At 39.4% G+C, this 20,086-nt stretch overlaps 1 protein-coding gene across 2 annotated transcripts in view; it reads right to left on the bottom strand.

Moving 5' to 3' along the window:
- Positions 1–20,086, bottom strand: part of VPS13A (vacuolar protein sorting 13 homolog A) — a 211,547-nt gene that overhangs the window by 149,465 nt on the left and 41,996 nt on the right. For both annotated transcript variants that reach the window (XM_075598717.1, XM_075598726.1), the window contains exons 3-12: positions 19,065–19,107; positions 16,697–16,792; positions 15,520–15,621; positions 14,544–14,653; positions 10,002–10,061; positions 6,469–6,528; positions 5,365–5,445; positions 3,946–4,003; positions 2,971–3,098; positions 2,261–2,367 (exon numbers count right to left, since the gene is read on the bottom strand). In XM_075598717.1, the coding sequence (XP_075454832.1) occupies positions 2,261–2,367; positions 2,971–3,098; positions 3,946–4,003; positions 5,365–5,445; positions 6,469–6,528; positions 10,002–10,061; positions 14,544–14,653; positions 15,520–15,621; positions 16,697–16,792; positions 19,065–19,107 (845 nt within the window). The remainder of the gene's footprint in view (positions 1–2,260; positions 2,368–2,970; positions 3,099–3,945; positions 4,004–5,364; positions 5,446–6,468; positions 6,529–10,001; positions 10,062–14,543; positions 14,654–15,519; positions 15,622–16,696; positions 16,793–19,064; positions 19,108–20,086) is intronic.

Raw genomic sequence — 20,086 nt, 5'->3', positions numbered from 1 at the left:
TGCAGAATTTTGATGAGTTATGTCAGACTGCTGTGTAACTCTTATATAAATGAACAAAGCTCCTATGATAATTGTTCAAATTACACCAACAATCCAAACTACTAGGCAGCAAGATGTGTGTATTTCCTTGACAGCTTTGATTGAATACTTTGCTACATCTTTGAAATAAAACAAGGTTATGGTTTGCCCTCCTTTATAATAGCACAAGTCAATTGCTATTCCAAAAAAACAACTAATTGTGGTCTACTTTAATTCTTTCATTTGTATCAGAAACCACCAGTCAGTGGCTTTGTGAGATATGTTGTGAGTTTGCCATACTGAATATTATGATTCCCATGGCAGTGATATTTTACCATCGATTCCACAATTGCCTGTCATGTAAAACCCACTGTTCTGATTAATGGATAATGCAAAATTAATGGTGTGTGTGCACAATGGTGTTCACGTGATATATATATATATATATATATATATATATATGTCATTAAGGTTATGGTGGGTAAAAAAAGTGACAAAAACCCTCCACAGTAAAGCATAAAGCAACTGTAAATATTACTGTATGTTCATTTGCATGTCTTAGACAGGTCTGCAACCCTGTCTTTCCCCATTGTCACCCAGCATACAGCGCTTCCACTGCAGCAAGGGATTCTGGGAAATGACATGCAAATGAGCACTCAGTGCCACCTTTTGTCTCAAGCTCGTATTACACAAGCCAAGGTTGAAACATGTATGTGAGTAGGTCTAATGGCTTTGCATCTCATCCCAGCCGCTGTTTAAAAGCTGTGTTTAAAACAGCATGCAGTGGCTTGAGGATTGGGGGGGGAATGGAGGTTCTGTTCTCTCACCAGAGAGAATACCAAAATCCTCCACAATTTTTATATGTATGCATATGTATAAATAAATTAATTGTGGAGGATTTTGGTATTCTCTTTGATGAGAGAACAGAACCTGCATTTTTTTTTTTTTAATTTAATTTAATTTTTATTGGCATTTTCAAACTTACAATGATGAGGGAAGGGATTGGGGATACAGAAGAAAAGGGGGGAGGGGGTGTGGGGAGTAAAAGGAGGGCCAGGAGTCAGTTGAGTATACATACAGACAGGTTAGCTTTAACAAAATAGTAACACAATAATAATAATAATAATAGCATGTTTTTGTATAGCACTGCTAGTTATACGTAGCGCTTTACAGAGACATTTTGCAGGCACAGGTCCCTGCCCCGTGGAGCTTACAATCTATGTTTTTTTTTTTTGGTGCCTGAGGCACAGGGAGATAAAGTGACTTGCCCAAGGTCACAAGGAGCCGACACCGGGAATTGAACCAGGCTCCCCTGCTTCAAACTTTCAGTGCCAGACAGTGTCTTTTACTCACTCAGCCACTACAGTCTTCAATTAAAGCATGATTGTGTTCACGGTCAGTGTAGAGCCGCCTATGTCATTTAACCAAAGTTGCCAGACCCTCTGGAATTTTGCGCAAGAATCGTTAAGAAAACCCGTCAAGAACCTCAATTTTTATCTTGGACTGTGTGAATCCATACGATTTTTCATTAGAATTTTATTAATTGTACTAATGTTTGTTTTTCCTTATGACTCATGTCACCTGGAAATGTTATTGTTTGGTAGTGTAGATCTACCATCTTTTCTCGGATGAGAACTTTCTCAAAACTTGTAATTTTCTATGAAACTCATGTATGTTCGCATTTTTTTTAAACTCTTTAAACCTCAAATAATACAATATTGATAAATGTTAAACATTTTCATTATGTATTTTTATTATGAGTCCCTTTTTTAAAATGAATTTATTTATTTTAGCAAAACAGCACTGAAAGTGTGTAGCAAAGATAATGTGCTTGAAAACTGCAGAACTCTCCACTGACCTTACATCCAACAAAAATTTGCTCAATTTTGAGCTAGGCTGACAAGATACAACCCATATATGGGACATGCACATTTAAAGGGGCAATTTTAGGTACAAACAGATGCTATTGTACAAGAGACTTTACAGTCACAAAGAAAAAGCGCAAAAAAAAAAACCACACACCTTTCTTCAATGTGACTGTATAGTATTTACTACACTTTCATTTTGAACAATTTCATGTTGGGCCAATACAGTAGATGCGATTACAAAGATTGACATTTTTTCCTTGACCGATACCACAACTGGAACTATTTCAGCATGCAATATCCACAAATAATCATATTAAATGTAACATCTTTGAAATTAAAAATCTATTCAACTGTACAAGTGAAATCCAACGTACCATTTCCTGGCATTATTGTGAACAGAAACATCTGGTCGGAACTTTCTGTATGGCAAATTTCGTGTCATCATGTCGATAGACTCTAGAAGCTCCATAACACTGTGATACTACAAGAGAAAACAAGCAAACAAATAACCCCATTGAGCAAATATTTCTGAAATGGTTTAATAATAATGGTCCATGGGCTACATCAAAAACTTATCCGGAATGACTAAAAGGCCTGAACATGTGGAGTTTGGAAGAGAGAACGGCTCTGAATAGGATATGACAGATACGTTTCAAATACAACACAAGGCACAAGAGGAAAGCATATTTGGGCAAATACTTAATTTACAGAAAGGGTAGTGAATTTACCAAGCAGGCTGAAGGCTAGTGCAGTAAAGGAATTCAAAATTGATTGGCATGTACACAAGGCTATCCTATATATGAAAGAAAGGCTAAATAAATCTTGTACGATGCAAGTTTCACAACAGGTAGAGGATATGGGGCATGTTGTCAATTTCTTTGTTTCATAAAAACAAATGACACCCTCATGTTTGATTTATTGGAATTTGTAAAAAGAAAATAAGGAAAAACATTCAGAAAAAAAGATACATTGATAGCCTCCAGTCTAATGTTCAGGTTTGCCATTTTTCCTGCCACAGGTTTTATTAGACCAACAAGAACGTTGCCGCTTATCAGAGCTTGGGGAATCCTGGCCTAAGTCTCACCTGTGGTTTATTGAAATCAATTGCTATGTCCTGGAGATTTACATCCAAGTCCATCTTTGGTGAGGAAAAGTCAAAATCAGCACGTGGATTCATACGAAGTTTTGCTCTTGCTGAAATTGGACGGAATACTAAAGGAAAAAGAAATGGAGTTGCTTAACATAATTATCGCTACTTCACTTGTTCGTATTATATGCATCCCCCAAATTGCTCAAAGAAAGCTGATAACATAGGAAGATTCTGCATTTCCCTTACTCGCTATTGTAAACGTTAAAGACAATATTATTTTAACACCAAGAATGGGCAATAGAAAGGAATCAAAATGAGGTATCTCTATTTCCAAACAAACATGCATTCTAGTATCATTAAACTTTTGAATCTCGACTCAGCCAGCAAAGATCCCCTACTCCAACTAGTTAAATCATGGGAAATATAAGAAATATAGCCAAGACAGCGACAAAAATGTGCTGTTTCAGGAAATATTTGGCTGTGATTTACCAATGCAGAGTGAAATAAAAATGGTCACTGACCCACAATATTGCAGCCCTTCCACCATTCGAGTACACCAGCAATTTTCCTCATTACAACACATTCTCTAAATATTTAACATTTCTCAAAAATAATGTATTATATCACCCGTAGATGGTAAAACCTCCAGGACAGGGATTTTACTATCCTTGTCAGATTTTGTGTTTGTTGCAGTTATTGTATTATAATTCCGTGTTATGTATTCTCTTCTGTAAAACGCAGCGTACATTGGTGACGTTATATAAACACAAATATACATATTATCAAAATGTTAACACTCCAGAATTGGAAAACCAATTATAAACTGGTAACTAAATGGTCTTATGTATCTAGCAAAAAGAAATGATGTTCAAAAGTACAAGATGATGTGCTCTAAATCATTAGGAAAAATGGAGCCAATGAAAAGAAAAATAAGTTTATTGATAACAGTTAAAACATATCCATACTTACCAAAATCATAACCTTCTGGAATCATGTTATGGGTAGCAACGCCATATTTCAGGATGCTCTGAAACATTAAGTTTAAACAGGTTATTGGTCATATAGTTGTCTAAAAAGTGCTCGTCAAAATTATTCTTAATATCAGGATTTTGTGAAACTAAGCTTATAAAAACCTTGAGGGAAAAAAAACCTTTCAAAGAGACATGTCCAGGAGTGCGATTTTACATGTATACAATATGCAGAGTTTCATGTATTTCATTCTTGGTAATCACTATTACTTCTAATCATTGCTCATAAGCATAACGTAAGAAAGTAGAATTAATATCTTAAATATCTTTTAAGAGTTCAAAAGAATTTAACACAGTTGAGTTCACTAAAGGAGTCGTCCTTGGAATGTCAACTGTAGTTGCGATCCGGTGATGCTCTCAAGGGCTGTTTGTTTGAGCTTATCAGCATTATGAGCCAAAACACTACATTACATTAACGAAAACATTATGAGCAAATATAGCAAAACAAACAAAACAAACTGCAAGTATCCACATTATGTTTCATTTGTAGATAGATAAATATATGGCCTTGGGCTTTGTGGGGGCCAAAGCGGCATGTTGGCAACGGGCCCCCTCCATGAAAAAAAAAAAGATAAGGGGACTTACCTTGACGAGCAGCCCTCCTCTGGCAGCGTCGCATCATGGCAACGTGACACGGCTATGTACGTCATGTGATATTGCGTGGCCATATGACGTCCATCACCATGGCAATGCGACGCTACAGGAGGCAGCCGATCCAGAAAAGGTAAGAGGCGCAAAGAAACGCACACATATAGAGTCTCTCACCCTCCCCCCCCACACACCTACATCTTGCTGCCAGTCTGGGGGCGCCGCTCTCCCTCCTCCTGTCGGCACCAACTTCCTACCAGATGGCACGCCCCACGCTCCCTCCTCCGGTCAGGTGAAAATTGGATCCCAGCACCGACAGGAGGAAGGGGAGGAGCGGAGGGAGCGCGGGACACCCAAAAGCGCGGGGCAAAAAGCAGCCACCTTGCCCTAAGGCCGGCCCTATGGTCATCTTAACTGGTCGGGCTGCCAAAATGGCGCAAAACATTTTTGTTACTGTTGTTCTGTTACTGTAGCTCGGAGGCAATATTATACACCACATACTGCATGTGCCCTTAAGCAGTCTTTTTCTAACACAGGGAACCACTTAAATACTGTACTGCTCTTCTCTTGTGCTCATCAGTGTACTGTTATTAAGTAACTGAGGTAGTGGGGAGAAGCTACGATCCATGTCAGCAACATCTGCGCTTCCTCTGTACTGAGAAAAAAGTGGGCTTATGGGTTGGCCAGAGGATGGGGGCCACCTGTTGCCCACCAAGGTGTTGAAAATAAAACAAACATCGCAGATAAAGTGTATGCTCGATTCAAAACTTACCAACGCCTCATTATAACTTCGATGATAAAACATCTCTGACTTCACATTCCAGTAGGCAAACAGGTTATCTAGTCGTACAATCTACAAAATAAAAAGGATATGTTAAATACAAGAAAACCGAGAGATTAAAAAGCAGTTCAGTTGAATCAGCTAATAAAAGCTATTATTTATAGCATAAGGAGCAATCCAAGACTTTTTTTCTTTTTCAATAGAGGTTTGAACCAGGGGGTCTCCAGAGCTGAACTCCATTATTTTCAGCTCCTGGGATCTCCTGCCTCAGGAGATGCTTACCTCCGCATGGGGTGCCGATATCGCTGCAATTTTCAACTACCTCGTCACATGGGCCAATAGGAAGCTGCACCGGGTGACATCATGACTTTCTATTGGCCCGCAGAGCATGGGAGCTTTGAAAAACAGCCATAATGGGAACGCTGGAGTAGCAACCGGCACCCCCTACAGAAGCAAGGTGTCCGCAGACTGAAATGAATGGGGTTCAGCTCTGGACAACCCTAACTTCAATCCTATACTAAACAAATTAAAAAACATCTTGGAATGCTTTAACAATGAAAATAAAAAAGTTATTTTGAGAAGAAAAACCCCCAAAACATTTGTTAACTTACAATGTAGACAACGGGAAGGCAAATGTCAGCATGTTGGGGGTGAGGGGGGAGGAACCCATATACAATTAATACAAAAAACAGATATCTATTGGAATGTAAGTGAATTGTATGTGCATGTTTAATTCTTCATTTAAATTACAACACCGGGGGAGTGCGCGAGGGCTCAGTATGTCCCTTACTCGTCTCTGATGGCTTCTGGCAACGTGTCACCATGGTAACACGGGGGTCACGACTTTGCCACGGCAACACAATATCACAAAACGCTGGAGAAAAGGTAAGGGGGGCGCGAGCAGCCAGTGGGCTGCAGACAAAAGTTTGCGCACCCCTGCTTTAAGGGACCTGTTCCACATCACTGATTTGAATAAATACTTCAGTACATACACAGACAATCTGGAGATTATTTTTTTTCTAATTTAGATTCAAACAAATTTATCTAAAAAATAAAAAAATAAAAAAAGGTATGAGACTGTAGCTTTGATATTACCTTGTAAAACAACTTGGCAGTTTCATCATGTAAACATGGATTCCAATTTTTATCTGATGTCTGTAAGAAAATATTATTAGATTATAAATAGTTTGTGGTGTAATGTCTTAAGAACAATATACAAAAAAACCTGTTAACACTTAACTGGTTTACAGGCAAGCTGAATTAGTAGTAAGGGTTAGAATAAGATGACCAATTTGAGCCGTAAACATTTAATTATTTAAGGATGAGATATATTTACAAAGAGAAAGCTAATTGTCATTTCAAAAACTAAGAGAAACAGGAGAGACGATAAGAATCTGAATGGAATTCATATTCGATTATATTTATTTATAAAAATGTTTTACCAGGAAGTAATACATTGAGAGTTGCCTCTCATTTTCAACAATATCCTGGGCATAGAGTTAAGATGACAAACAATACATGGTTATAAATACAGTTGTACATAAGTGAACAGGGTATATATTATATACAATACAATGCATGCACAGTTAGAGATAATATATATTATGGGCGTATGTAACAGTTACAGACAAGATTAAAATGTGAGACAGCTTTAGTTTTGAACAAACTTAAACTGGTGGTGGCTGTGAGAGTCTCCGGTAGATTGTTCCAGTTTTGGGGTGCACGGTAAGAGAAGGAAAAGCGGCCGGATACTTTGTTGAACCTTGGAACCATGGACAGTCTTTTGGAGTCAGATCTCAGATGATAAGTGCTGCATGTGGTAGGGGTGAGGAGCTTGTTCAGGTAGGCGGGTAGCTTGCCCAGAAAGTATTTGAAAGCAAGACAAGAAAGATGAACTTTGCGCCTAGACTCAAGTGATGATCAATCTAGTTATTTGAGCATTTTCCAGTGGTGTGTGTTGTAGTTGCATTGGAGGACAAAACATATTGAATATTGAATTGTAGAAGGTATCAAGTTTGCTAAGGTGGGTTTGGGGTGCCGAGCCGTATACTATGTCCCCATAGTCGATAACAGGCATTAGCATCTGCCGTGCGATACACTTTCTGACCAGCAGATTTATGGAGGATTTGTTCCTTTAAAGTACACCTTGTTTGGCATAAGTTTTGGATGTCAGGGTATCAATGTGCATCCCAAATGTTAAATGGGAGCTAAACCATATGCCCAAGCATTTAAAACTAGTAACAGGAGTTAGGGTGGTATTAGCGTTGGTTCTGATATGGGGTGATATTAGCCTTGGTCCCAAATACCATTGTTATAGACTTGACAGTGTTTAAAAAACAGTTTGTTTTGGGAAATCCAATTTCCAAGTCTAAAAAAGTCAGATTGACGTATGTGAGGTCGAAGAGGCTAGGGCTGTGTGCATATAAGATTGTCTCATCTGCACACGTATATTGAAGCTCCCTTACAAGCTATAGGAAGATCATTGATGAACACTGAGAAGAGTAGGGGCCCCAGAACAGAGCCTCGTGGACCACCACAGGTGATAACTAAGGGGTTTGAGTTGGAGCCTGAGATAGACACATGTTGGGATCTACCTGATGGGAAGGAATGAAACCAGTTTAAAGCATGCTTCCCCATTCCAGAGCACTGGAGTTTGTTAAGCAAGATAACATGATCAACAGCATCAAAAGCCTTTGGAAAATCTAGGAATATTGCACCAGTGAGTTGTCCCAATTCCATTTCACACTGTATCTCATTGCAAACTTTGAGGGGAGTAGTTACTGTGGAGTGTTTGGGACGAAAGCCAGATAGGAATTGGCTAGGGAAATTTGTCTTGGTATAGTAATTGCTTAGTTGGGAGTGAACACATTTTCCCATGACTTTGGATAGTATTGGGAGAAGAGCGATTGGCCTGTAAGTTGAGACTTTTCAAGACTGGGACAACTCTAACAGTTTTCCAGGTCGTGCAAGGAATGGTTGTGAGATTTCAGGTTTGTCCATGTGGGTTAAAAAATGAGTTGCATTAGGTTAAGTGACTTGAGTTGTATCTGGATTTTGTGGTTTTTAGGGTCGAGCCAATTGTAGTTGAAATCCCCAAGAACTAGCAGCTCAGTCTTCTCATTCAGAGAGGAAATGGAGCCAAGAAACTGTGTGATATCAATCAGGGACTGTAGAGGGGTGTTAGGGGGGCGGTAGATGCCAGCTAGCAAGATGGGCTTAGAAAATGGGAGGCAGATTTTGCCAACAAGCATTTCAAAAGAGGGTGGGCTTGGGGGGCAATTTAACAGTGTAAATTGTAAGGTGTCTGCAATATAAAATAACACCCCTCCTCCTCTCTTTGACCTATCGTTCCTAGAAATGGAGTATCCCTGAATGGTGATACTTGCATAGAGGGTTTTAGTGGTTAGCCATGTTTCTGTGAGAATGATGGCTTTGGGTTTATGCATAAGGCACCATGCCCTTAGTTCATCCAGTTTGGGCAGCAGGCTCCGGATATTTCTATGGGCGACAGATAGACCTTTTTGGAATTTGAAGGGGGTATCCTCGGATGTATGGGACAGAGTTGAAAATGGAGGGCCTGGGTTAAGTTCACTATCACCTGCTAATGAGAGTAATAGTATGACTAGAAATTTGAGTAGTTGTTTGCAAGTTGTACATTTGTGATGTTTGCCATTAGAGTAAGTGGTGGTTGGTGTGCTGGTTTTCAGAGTTCTCCATCAACATTCAGAAGATAGTGCAAGGCTTTTGAGTAATCCAGGGTGTATGGTGATGTTGGGTGTGGGCCAGGAGGGAGGAGTTTGTAGTGGATAGAGAGTAACATTTCCACGAGACCATGAGAAAGAACAAAGTTGAGGTACATACCAGGTTCATTATCACAGAGGTAGGTACTGTTGCATGAAGCTGTTGTGAGCCTAGTGAGTGTGTGCAGACTAAACAGCAGAGGTGTGCCTTTTCCTTGTCAAAATGTTTTACTGCATTGCAATGCTAGGGCCTATACAGGGTTTGCAGAGGGTTGAGTGGGGTGAGGGTAGTTGTGTGCAGCCACTGTTGGGATACACACACACACACACATACTGTATACATATACACACTATGACCGAGTCAAACTTTAAAAAAATAAAATGAAAATCCAATCCTAGAAAGACAAACATGTTTGAAATACACAGGAAGCAAGTGGAAACTGCAGGAAGCAAACAATAGTTTCAACATAAGGCTGTAAAATTACTAAAAACTGCTCTATAATTTGATACTTCAGATTAATGTAACATTTGATATTTTTTCTTCATGTGGCTGGGACCCAAAATCCAATACTCACAAGTTATGCAGATGAAGGATTCCCAATATCAAGGTTAGTAAAATAGTGAAAGTAACAATGTTTACATAAGGGTTTTGATGTTTCTGTGTTGGCTGCACAAGGATATACAGTATGAACAACTTTTAGGTAACTACGAGTTTGAGAAGAAGCCGAGTCAAAGTTAGTCCTGAATTTTAGAACTGGATTTGGGTGCTAGTGATTTATGCTCGTCAAGACAGCCCCATATGCTCAGAAATGAATTACAAGTTGTCAAGTACAGTTTCAATGTATTGTATAGATATATTTAAATTGTGTTTAGAATGATATACAGTACCTGTAAACTGAGGTTCTGAAGGGACACTCCAAATGACAGAGGAGATTCAACATTTGTGATCTACCGAAGATATAGAAAGAATTATACAACACAAATTGTACTTTTTGTGTACATGGTATTAACACAGATCAGCAAAGTCCATCTCTCTTTGAGAAACATGTTAAAGTTTGATTTTTGTTTCTTAAAAAAAATTTACAAAATAAAAAGCCAGTAAGCAATAGACAAGTTTTATATACACTAATAGTACAGTGTCAAAAAAAAATGCCATAGTTTTTCTATGATAAAACTCTTTAATCAAAACCAATCTTTCCTTAAATATTCAATAGGGTTTATAATAACCAATTCCATGTGTTCTGAAACAACATGATGTATGATTTAGACAAACAATGAGTAATTAAGAGTCAAGGTATGTGCCAAAGTAAGTGAAATTAAAGGGGATAATTAGAATAAGGTGTTTAAATAATTAGGTAGATCTTCAGGTATGTGTTCGAGAGGCCGTACCCCATGTAAAGGTCAGAAACTTTGTGAGTTTGGACTTCCCCATACAGTTGTGTGGAAACACGTCATGCCACGATCAAAAGAAATCTAAGGACCTCAGAACAGCAGTTATTGATGCTCAACAGTCTAGAAAGGGCTGCAAAACTATTTCTAAGAATTTAGAGCTCCACCAATCCACTGTAAGACAAATGGAGAACGTTCAAGACCACAGTCAGTCATCCTATCAAAATCTCTCCAAGAACAAACTGGCAAATCTCCAGGAAGTCACAAGAACCCCAGAGTAACATCCAAGGATCTGCAGGCCACTCTTGCCTTGGCTAATGTGAGTGTACATGACAACTATCAGAGAAAGACTGAACAAGAATGGTGTTCATGGAAGGATAGCCAGGAGAAAGCCACTGCTTTCCAAAAAGAACATTGCTGCCCGGCTGGAGCTTGCAAAAAGCACATAGATGATCCACAACAATTCTGGAACAATGTCCTCTGGACAGTCCAGTCAAAAGGTAGAATGTTTTGCCCTCAATGAGAAACTTTATTTGTGGCAAAAACCAAACAGTGTGTGAAGAGAAGAACCTCATCCCAACCGACAAGCATGGTGATGATCATCATTTATTTTTTGAGTAAAAGCACGCCTTGACTTAAGGGGACATCGCAATACTTTAAAATGATCTACAATTGTTTTGTTTTAACTGGAATTTGTTTGACCGGTAAAGCCAGAAGTAAGAGACAAGGCTAACACCCAGCCCGAAACAGTGGTAAAGTAGATATACACCTAAGCTCAGGCGGCAAGGCAAGCAAGGTAGCAAGTTCCAGACCTCTGTAGCTGCACATGAAAAGGTACCAATGATGTCATCGATTCTTGAGAGACCCCAAAGGGGACAGGTCCCTCCAGTGGCACATGGGACACCATAGCAACCTGCTGTGTCCGGCACTGCAGAAACGAGGCAACCCATTGTAATGCAGTCCCACCAGTACCAGCTAGTCCTCAGGCAGTGCAGCAGCACCCCATGATCAATTGTGTAGTAGGCCACTGAATTGTCCAACATGACAAGGGCAGAAATACCGCCATTGTCCATGGCCATCACACAGACTAGGGCCAACTAAGTTTCATGACCAGCTCTAAAGCCAGACTGTGTGTGGTCAAAGAAGCAGACCCTTTCCAGACAATCTTCCAGCTGTGTGAAAACTACCCTCTCCAAAACCTTTCCTACCATGGGAAGGTTGGAGATTGGCCAATAGTTGGCAAGATCAACATCTAGACCCACTTTCTTCAACAGGGGATGGACCAGTGCCATTTTCAAGGCCACCAGAACCTCCCCCAGTGAGGGATCTATTGATAATCTCCACCAACCACGGAGCCACTGCATCAATGGTCTCTTTCAGGAGCCATGATGAACAGGGACCCAGGTCACAAGTAGTCCAGTTAATGCCAGCCGTGATTGAGAGGAAATCCAGGATTGAGATGATGCTGAACTCTTCCAAGATTAGGTTTGCGTGTGGGGGGAGGCAGACCATGGGGTCCATCAGGGGATAAAATCGCAGAACGGATGTGTGCGATCTGATCAACAAAGAATCTATGAAATTCACCACATCGCTCCTCAGTTGGACAAAATACAACAGAGGAGCAGTCTGGATAAACCAGGCTGCTCACCATCCTGAAGAGTTCTGCTGGATGATTCCTCGCGGAGTTGATCCTCGGGGCGACATAGGCTCTATGCCCTGAACGTGCCCATAAGATTGGACTGAAATACCATGGCTACTCCGCCCCCACTCGCGTTACCCTCCCTAGGAACATGCAACACATAGTAACCATCAGGGACTAAGTCACCCAAAGCCAGGTCTTTGTGATAAATACTAGATGTGATTGACCAAAGTGAGGCACAGTGAACAACTAGTATTTATAAGCATAATATCTAGAGCGGGCTCCTCTAGTTTGTGACAGATGTTATCTGTGTTCTAGTTTTAAACTGGACGGGAATTTATTTCAGCACCAGAGGCCACCGGGCCTCAATTCCCAACAACCTCCACCTAGGGTACTTGCGATGGAAATGGAATGTCTCAATCTTCTGAATGAGGGCAGGGGATGGAGATACCCCCTACCCCTTGGGCCAAATATCTGCTTCCAGGCAGCGTGCTCCACTCCCTCGCCCATATCAGGAGCCAACAATAGGGAGGCACGCAGTTAGGTCGGCCAACAAATACCCCATACAATACACTGGTAACATGGGTACACACCCATGTCCTAGGGACACAAAGCAAACAGTTCTCCTAAAACAGAGACAATAGTGGGAGCGTGATGGTTTGGGGCTGCTTTGCTGCCTCTGGAACTGGATGGCTTGTGATCATTGACAACCATGAATCAAAAGATTCTAGGAGAATGTCAAGCCATCCATCTGTGAGCTGAAGCGAAAGTGGGTCGTGTAGCAAAACAATGATCCTAAACATACAAAACAATGGCCACAGAAAATGAAATTCCGTGTTTTAAAATGGCCTAGTGAAAGTCCAGACCTAAAACCCATCGAAATATTGTGGCAGGACCTGAACTGAGCTGTTCATGCAAGGAAGCCCTCAAATGTCAGAGTTAAATAAGTTCTGTAAGGAGAAATGGGCCAAATTCCTCAAAACCGATGTGAGAGACTGACCTGCAGTTAAAGGGAACCGCTTAGTTGAAGTTATTGCAGCTCAAGGGATTCTGAATCTAAAAAGTTCACATACCTTTTCACTCGTGGATATTCAATGTTTAATAATTTGTGGATAAATAAATGTTGAAAAGTATCATTTGTTTGATCAGGTTATCTTTATCTATTATTAGGACTTAAATTAAGATCTAATAACATTTTAGGTTTGGAATACTGTATGTCAAAATCCTAATGGTTTCACAAACTTCTTCTCGCCACTGTATTTAGTGAGTAATCTATCCCCACTTGATTAATTTATCCACTGGCTGAAAAGTAGCATGCAAAACAAAAGACTGTGCATACATTTTCACAATTTCACAGGTACCTTTATTAGATGTACAACATCATTATAAGCTTGTTTACCAAGAGACAATTTCAATAAATAAGGCAATCCCTTTGATAGGGAGGCATGTTAACTACCTAAACCTGTTTTTGAAACATGAGGAAAGCAGATGCACATGGAAACCAAATGTATACTAGTGTTTGAAGGAATTTATATCCTACATAAATGCATAAATGCAAGAATTACTTATACACAGGGCGTAGCTATAGCCCAGAAAAAGCCCGGGGGCCCGCTCTCTAAGGTGACCATATTTTGCATGAGCAGCCGGCAAGCACCAATCGCACAAGCACACGAGCAGCCGGCAAGTGCCGATCGCGCATGTGCAGTCGGCGAGCAGATCGGCAGATTTGTGCATGCGCAGGAGAAGCCGACAAAATTATGCCCAGGGGCCCAAGAATCTCCAGCAATGGCACTGCCTATACATTTTGTTTCTCTCTAAGTGTAAAAGAGGGAAATGTTTAATTTTAATGGAGAGTCCCACAAAAATCTAAGATTCAGTTCTGTGGTTGTTAGTTATAACAGAACTACTGTTCATTGGGGTGGAGAGGAACAAGAGGACTTGAGGAAATACAGTAACAGGAGATTTACTATGATTATTCAGTGTAAGAGAGGTCAACAGTATAAATATGCAAGTGAAAAGTTAGCACTACCTGCATCGAATTCAAGTGACATCTTATGTAAACAGTGAGAGAAAACAGCTGTGCATCAGCAATATTTTTATCCGGACAGTTTATATCAAAGATCACATACAGGCAGCCAAACAGCATTAAATTAAATATGGTAAGGTTTGACTTAGAGAAATATTAAATTACTTCCAATAATTAACTCCACTTCTGCTGGAGTTCTCTGTAACAGATGCTTTGAAGTCCATTCCAGCACCATATATTACATATACAGTATAAGGGAGAAATAGTTGAAAGTAAACCCTCACATACAGCCGCTGAAAGAGAATATACCACCTATGCAAGTCCTTGTATGCCACCGCGGCAGTGCAGGTAGTAAAGATGTGCTATGTATACTTACATTATCTTCATACCGGATGTGAATGTTGGAAATCTTCAACTGAAGATTCTTGATAACCTGAGTTACTAATTTCTCTACAAAAGTGTCTTGTTTTTCTTCTTTTGGCTTTTCTAAAGGAATTTATTTAAAAAAAAAAAAAAGTTAAATAAGTAGAGAGCAGCATTTCAGAATTTCATGTGTGTAACACACCTATCCTTCTAAAATAGATTGGCATGGATCTAAAGTCTATGGGCCCCTCAAACACATGGTGTTCACTATCGGAACTGTAGAGGGAGATATTATAATGTGTTATGGCTGTGACAATTACCTAACAATATGTATTCCAATTATGCAAAAAAATAAAAGATCATTCCCTCTGTGTTGAAAACCTGAGTGGTTTCCTTCAGATAAATAGTGTCGTAAGAAGCCAATCTAAACCACACAGAATTACATTCATAGTATTTCTACCCGTCATCATCTTATTTCTACCGCTGATATTCATTTATGGAACAGTTGCACAGATTCCTGCTCAGGCCAAATAACAAATAGGGGCTTTATGCACAGTTATTACTGTAATTGAACCAAGCAAAGACACTTGTAGAGTGAGCCTAGGGCGAAGATTCAGAACTAAAACACTGCCAACAAGGCGAAATATTGGGTCATGTAAATAAAAGTGACAGATTACATGAAACTGCAGCTCTAAAAACAGCAGCCAAGCGTCACTGGGTATTTTTTTAAAATCTTATATGAAAACCTAAAATAAAAATATTAAAAAGATTTATTTTTAGTACGTTATAAATAAGTCATGACATCATTAAATGCATTACGCTGCAAATGAATCAACTAATATGTACAGTACATAGCAATTTATATTTAGTTATTTGTACTAGGCAGAAACTTATAAAAGAGCCACGCAAAGCAGTGCTCTGATTGTGCGACCCCAGGTCACTTTGCAAATGACTATTATTAAGAGTATTCCTCAGTGCGCTGTCCTTACCCTGATCAGCAACCTTTTGTTTCGCTTCTTCAATCCTTTGAAGTTCCCGTTGTCTTGCTTCCAAGAACTGTTTGTCTTCTTTTTCAGCATCGTATTTTATGCCTGAGAAAAAATAAAGCCAAAGAGAGGTTTATGTAAGGTTACCAAGTAAATGGCTACTTTAGTAGTGGGAGGATACATTGTTGCAGAAAAAGCTGCATTTTATGACTAACGACCACAGATGCAAAAATTCATAACTAATTTGGTATGCCTTTGGCGTAATATTAACAACTACAAAATTAATTCACAGAGGGGCAACTTGAGTTACAGTAATCAAAATAACAGTGCTGAGGACAAAATACAAGACATACTGTTAATGTAACGCCATGTACTTAAACCATCAATTCTAAAATATAATATTGCATAGCAATGTGGTCGATTCCCCAACTCAAATACTGACAAACATTTATTTTACAAATAATGGTCAAAATTAGAGTGTTGCATACTGCAAGCCATATACAATCTTATATGTTACATATAAAAAATAAATAAAAGACTGTCCAAAGCGAGATGGTTGGCTTTTTATGACCATCTAATGTTATCAAACATGTTATGATCTTATAATGCACAGTCCTCTAAAGAGTACTTTAGCTTACAAAACAAAGACATGCCTGGTACGAGAAATGCCTGGCAGAATGGAGGTACGAAGTGCTATTCTTACCTCAACATTTAGCCATATTGAAATGTACTGTTCTATGTAATATATTTGCTTAATAGATGTATTTGAAGTGCCCTCTCCTCTGATCTACATCAGGATGGGATGTGATAGGATGTGTGAGGTTGAAATGTTGACACTTCATTAAAATCATTTGCATTGAGTGCCAATACCATATGTTCCGGTCTCTTATATAGTGCAGGTAGATGGCATCACTCTTGTTCACATGATTTTTGTTTTCCACTTTGGTTGCAGGATTAATCATATTCAACATATTGCCCGGATTCTATACATATCCATGGTCTTTTCCGCATCATAGCTATGCTTTGCCTTAACATGTGGAGCTGGCTATATATTCACATGGTCATGGTTGCTACTGTATATCTGAATAGATATACTAACAATATTGTTTTGATTTTGAAACCAGATTAAAAGTAAGAAAGATCAGTTTAGAGAAACATCAAGGTTTAAAAAACAACTTACTAGCAATAGGCACTATAAGTAAATAGACTCCGTCCAGAACAGCCTCCACTGGTTGAGTATAGAGGTTCTTCCAAGGGATTTTCAGATCAAGCTTCCCTATGTATACACATGGAGATGGCATTTAGCGTTTACAGTTTTCTGATGATTAAATCATTCTGGCAATTACAAAGTAGATCAATAATCCATTGAAGAAAATGGTATAAATGCAGCAACAACTTGTTTGCTGAACACCTCAGGATTACAGACCCTTTTTATGGAGGTGTAGGCACAAGTTATGCTCCTTTTGTTGGATTCTGACCTACTCTATATGATAATTAAAGTATTTACTTTAAACCCTTCATTTACCCCAATGACTTACGTCAAGGGTCAAGGAAAGTGGCACCCTAGGGGCCCTTAAGAAGTACATCATATGACATTGCTCTCTGATTGGTTTTTAGGGAATCTACGTGATCAGTGCTCCAGCTCGCATACCCCTTCCAGTCACATCCCAGAGCATTGGTTCTTAAAGTCCCAGCTAATGTCTGTGCACAAACAGATGCGTTTTAAAACACACTGTTCCATAAAATATACATTTTAAAAATATCCTAAGTCTTTTGGTTATGGGAAATAGAATAAGATGCTGCATGTTATTTCTTACTAGGGACATTCTCTACACTATACAATAAACTTAGGACTGGATTTTAAAAAAAAAAGTCCCCTCACAATCTTGTAGATGATTGGAGTGCCCCAGAACCCCTATATCAGTTCTGGGTGACCTGGGCATTTACTGGGTATCCCCATTAACCTGTGGACCCCTTGACTGTTTCAGGGACACCTCACATCCCTATGCCCCATTTACCTTTCTGGGCTGTGCGGAAGCAGGGACCCCTAGTGGTGAGTCGCACAAGCGTTTTCAAGGGGAGATATTACAGAGACAATGTGTCTACATGCACCCAGGCATCCGACCTGATTCCTGGGTATATTTTTAGGGGAACCAGTAACTCTGGGCCCTGACTAGATAGACACAATCTGACAACACCTTCTCCTCAAAAAAAAACCCTGAAACTCATACCACAGCAATCCCTGCTTGCTGGCATCCCTGGAAAGGTAAAAACACACAAATTCTTTGTCGCATAATTACAGGTAATGCTTTTACAACAGTTGGGTCCAAAAGCTGACACTCCTGAACCCCAAAACATGGGGTCAGAGGTTAACCATATGGGCTTAACCTTTTTTATTAGTGAGCCTTTTGATATTGTTCTAAATGGGATTATATGACTTTTTACACCGCTAAATCAATTTTACGTTTGTGTTCACCTAGGCCGTAGGGTCCAGTAAAATCTCTGTTGTAGCACCAAATAAAAATTGTTTAGCATAAGTACTAATGTCTAGAGAGGAGTTCTTATTTCTCTTTCTAAAGGGTATCAATGTCAGCATTAAGCACGGCCTCAGACCTCCCTGCTTAAAGCGCGCCTGGCGACATGACGACCCGTGCAGACTACAGCCGCACTCGGCAGGTCTGTAGGGGAGCACGGGGGTGTGGCCATGATGGGCATATCTGCCCCGCCAATGGCTGCGCGCCGACCATGTCGTGGCACGGGAAGACAAAATTCTTGTCTTCCCTGCTAGCGCACGCGTCACAGTGCTTTGCGCCCACACACACACACACACACACACACACACACACACACACACACACAGCCACAGGGGCCTGCCCCATAGAGGGCTGTGCTGTGGTGTGTGGCGCGCACGCTGTAGCGCACGCCGCCGTGACCACCGGGGACTCAGCCTTATATTGGTACAATTACGGCAAAGAGAATGGCAGCTTTCCAGTGTGCTATACTGTAGCAATCTTATTTAAAGAAGGAATCGAAGCAGCTTAAAAAAAATGTTTTATTTTGTTTTTTTTAACATATTATTACATACGATTTCCTTTATTGAAAACGAATTACCTAAGCTGTCGATCGATTGGTTCTCCCATGATGGATCAGCAAAATCCTGCTTTCCACGGTTAACTAAATGGATGCCTTTCAGTTTCAAATCAAAGCATCAGTGTAACTCAGCAGCTGCAATGTATTCTTATATTACCAAGGTAACATTAACTACTGTGTCAGTTTGCAACTCAAACTGCTGGGAACATTTGCTACAAATTATCCCAAACATGAAAGTGTTACAAAGATCTTGCACTATTTATTGGGAGGAGGGCTAAAACCTGCTATATAAATCAAAAGATGCTCAGTATAATAAAAATTAAAAAAAACTCATTAAAAATAGCATTAAGAGTTGAATTTTAAAATAACAAATGTAGTATTATCTAATACTATAGAACTGAAAAGGAAAAAAAACAAAAGCCGTGTAGGATATTGCTTGGATTGATCCTTTAACTCACCAATATGGCCTGCTTTCACTTTAAATGGCACATCCAATTGACTCTATAAAAAAAAAATACATTTAGTACCTGCAACACTTTTGAAAGATGTTCAATAGAAGATAATACTGCAGATTTATCATATGTTCTGATTTAATTTTAATTTTTTTAAGATAAAGTAGCCTTTTTTGTTTATCATTAGACTTTCTTCCTTTGTTTTGTGAAAAAGAAACCCTTCATAAACAGAATACTATTTAATGTATTGATCTTTTTCAGCAAAGTAAAAACCTAAAAGCAGTAAATATTTTGAGGTATCAATATTGTAGGAAGTATTGGCATTCATTTTCAGGAAAATACCAAATTACACTAGCTGGCTAATCAATTAAAAGTCATGCAGTGTTGCAGATCAGTTCGGATCAATGAAGTACAGTACTTAAAGTACTTCAGTGGGCAAGAAATAATGCCCTTATTTGATTCATAATGAAAACACAGTAACAGGGATGAGTTTAAGTACAGAATAACAGTGTTGGCTCTGCAAATTATTATCGAGATCCAGAAAATCAGCCAAATGCTGCTTTCACCTTATAACAAAACAACACTATCCATGACAGTCTATGAATTCATCATCAACCAGCAAAATAAGAGTAATATCAAGATGTGCAAGTCTGATCTCGGTATAGCTGCAGCACTTGAGCCAATCATTAGAGCAGGACCCTGACAATTATTATATAGGTTAAACAAGGGAGAGAGTATTGAATTGTTCCTACAGCGAGTAAACAATAACTCGGCAGTTACATCAATAATAAGTCAATAGCTGTAAAATCTATTTGCAAAAGCCAGCAGGTCTTTCGGTTCCATTCTGTATGTAACATAGATCACAACAAGTGTATGTTCATGTTTAAATGATCTCATCTGGATAACTAAAAATGGGGAAATGGGCAAGTCCTCATCGCCAGACACCACCAAGTAGTTGCACAAGTCAAAGAAAATGGATTTTTTTTTATTTTTTAAAGGACACCCCACACCCCAACCTTAATGTACAG

The sequence above is a fragment of the Ascaphus truei genome, chromosome 1 (genome assembly GCF_040206685.1).
Source record: "Ascaphus truei isolate aAscTru1 chromosome 1, aAscTru1.hap1, whole genome shotgun sequence".
Lineage (NCBI taxonomy): Eukaryota > Metazoa > Chordata > Amphibia > Anura > Ascaphidae > Ascaphus > Ascaphus truei.
This window is presented reverse-complemented; position numbering and strand designations above follow the sequence as displayed.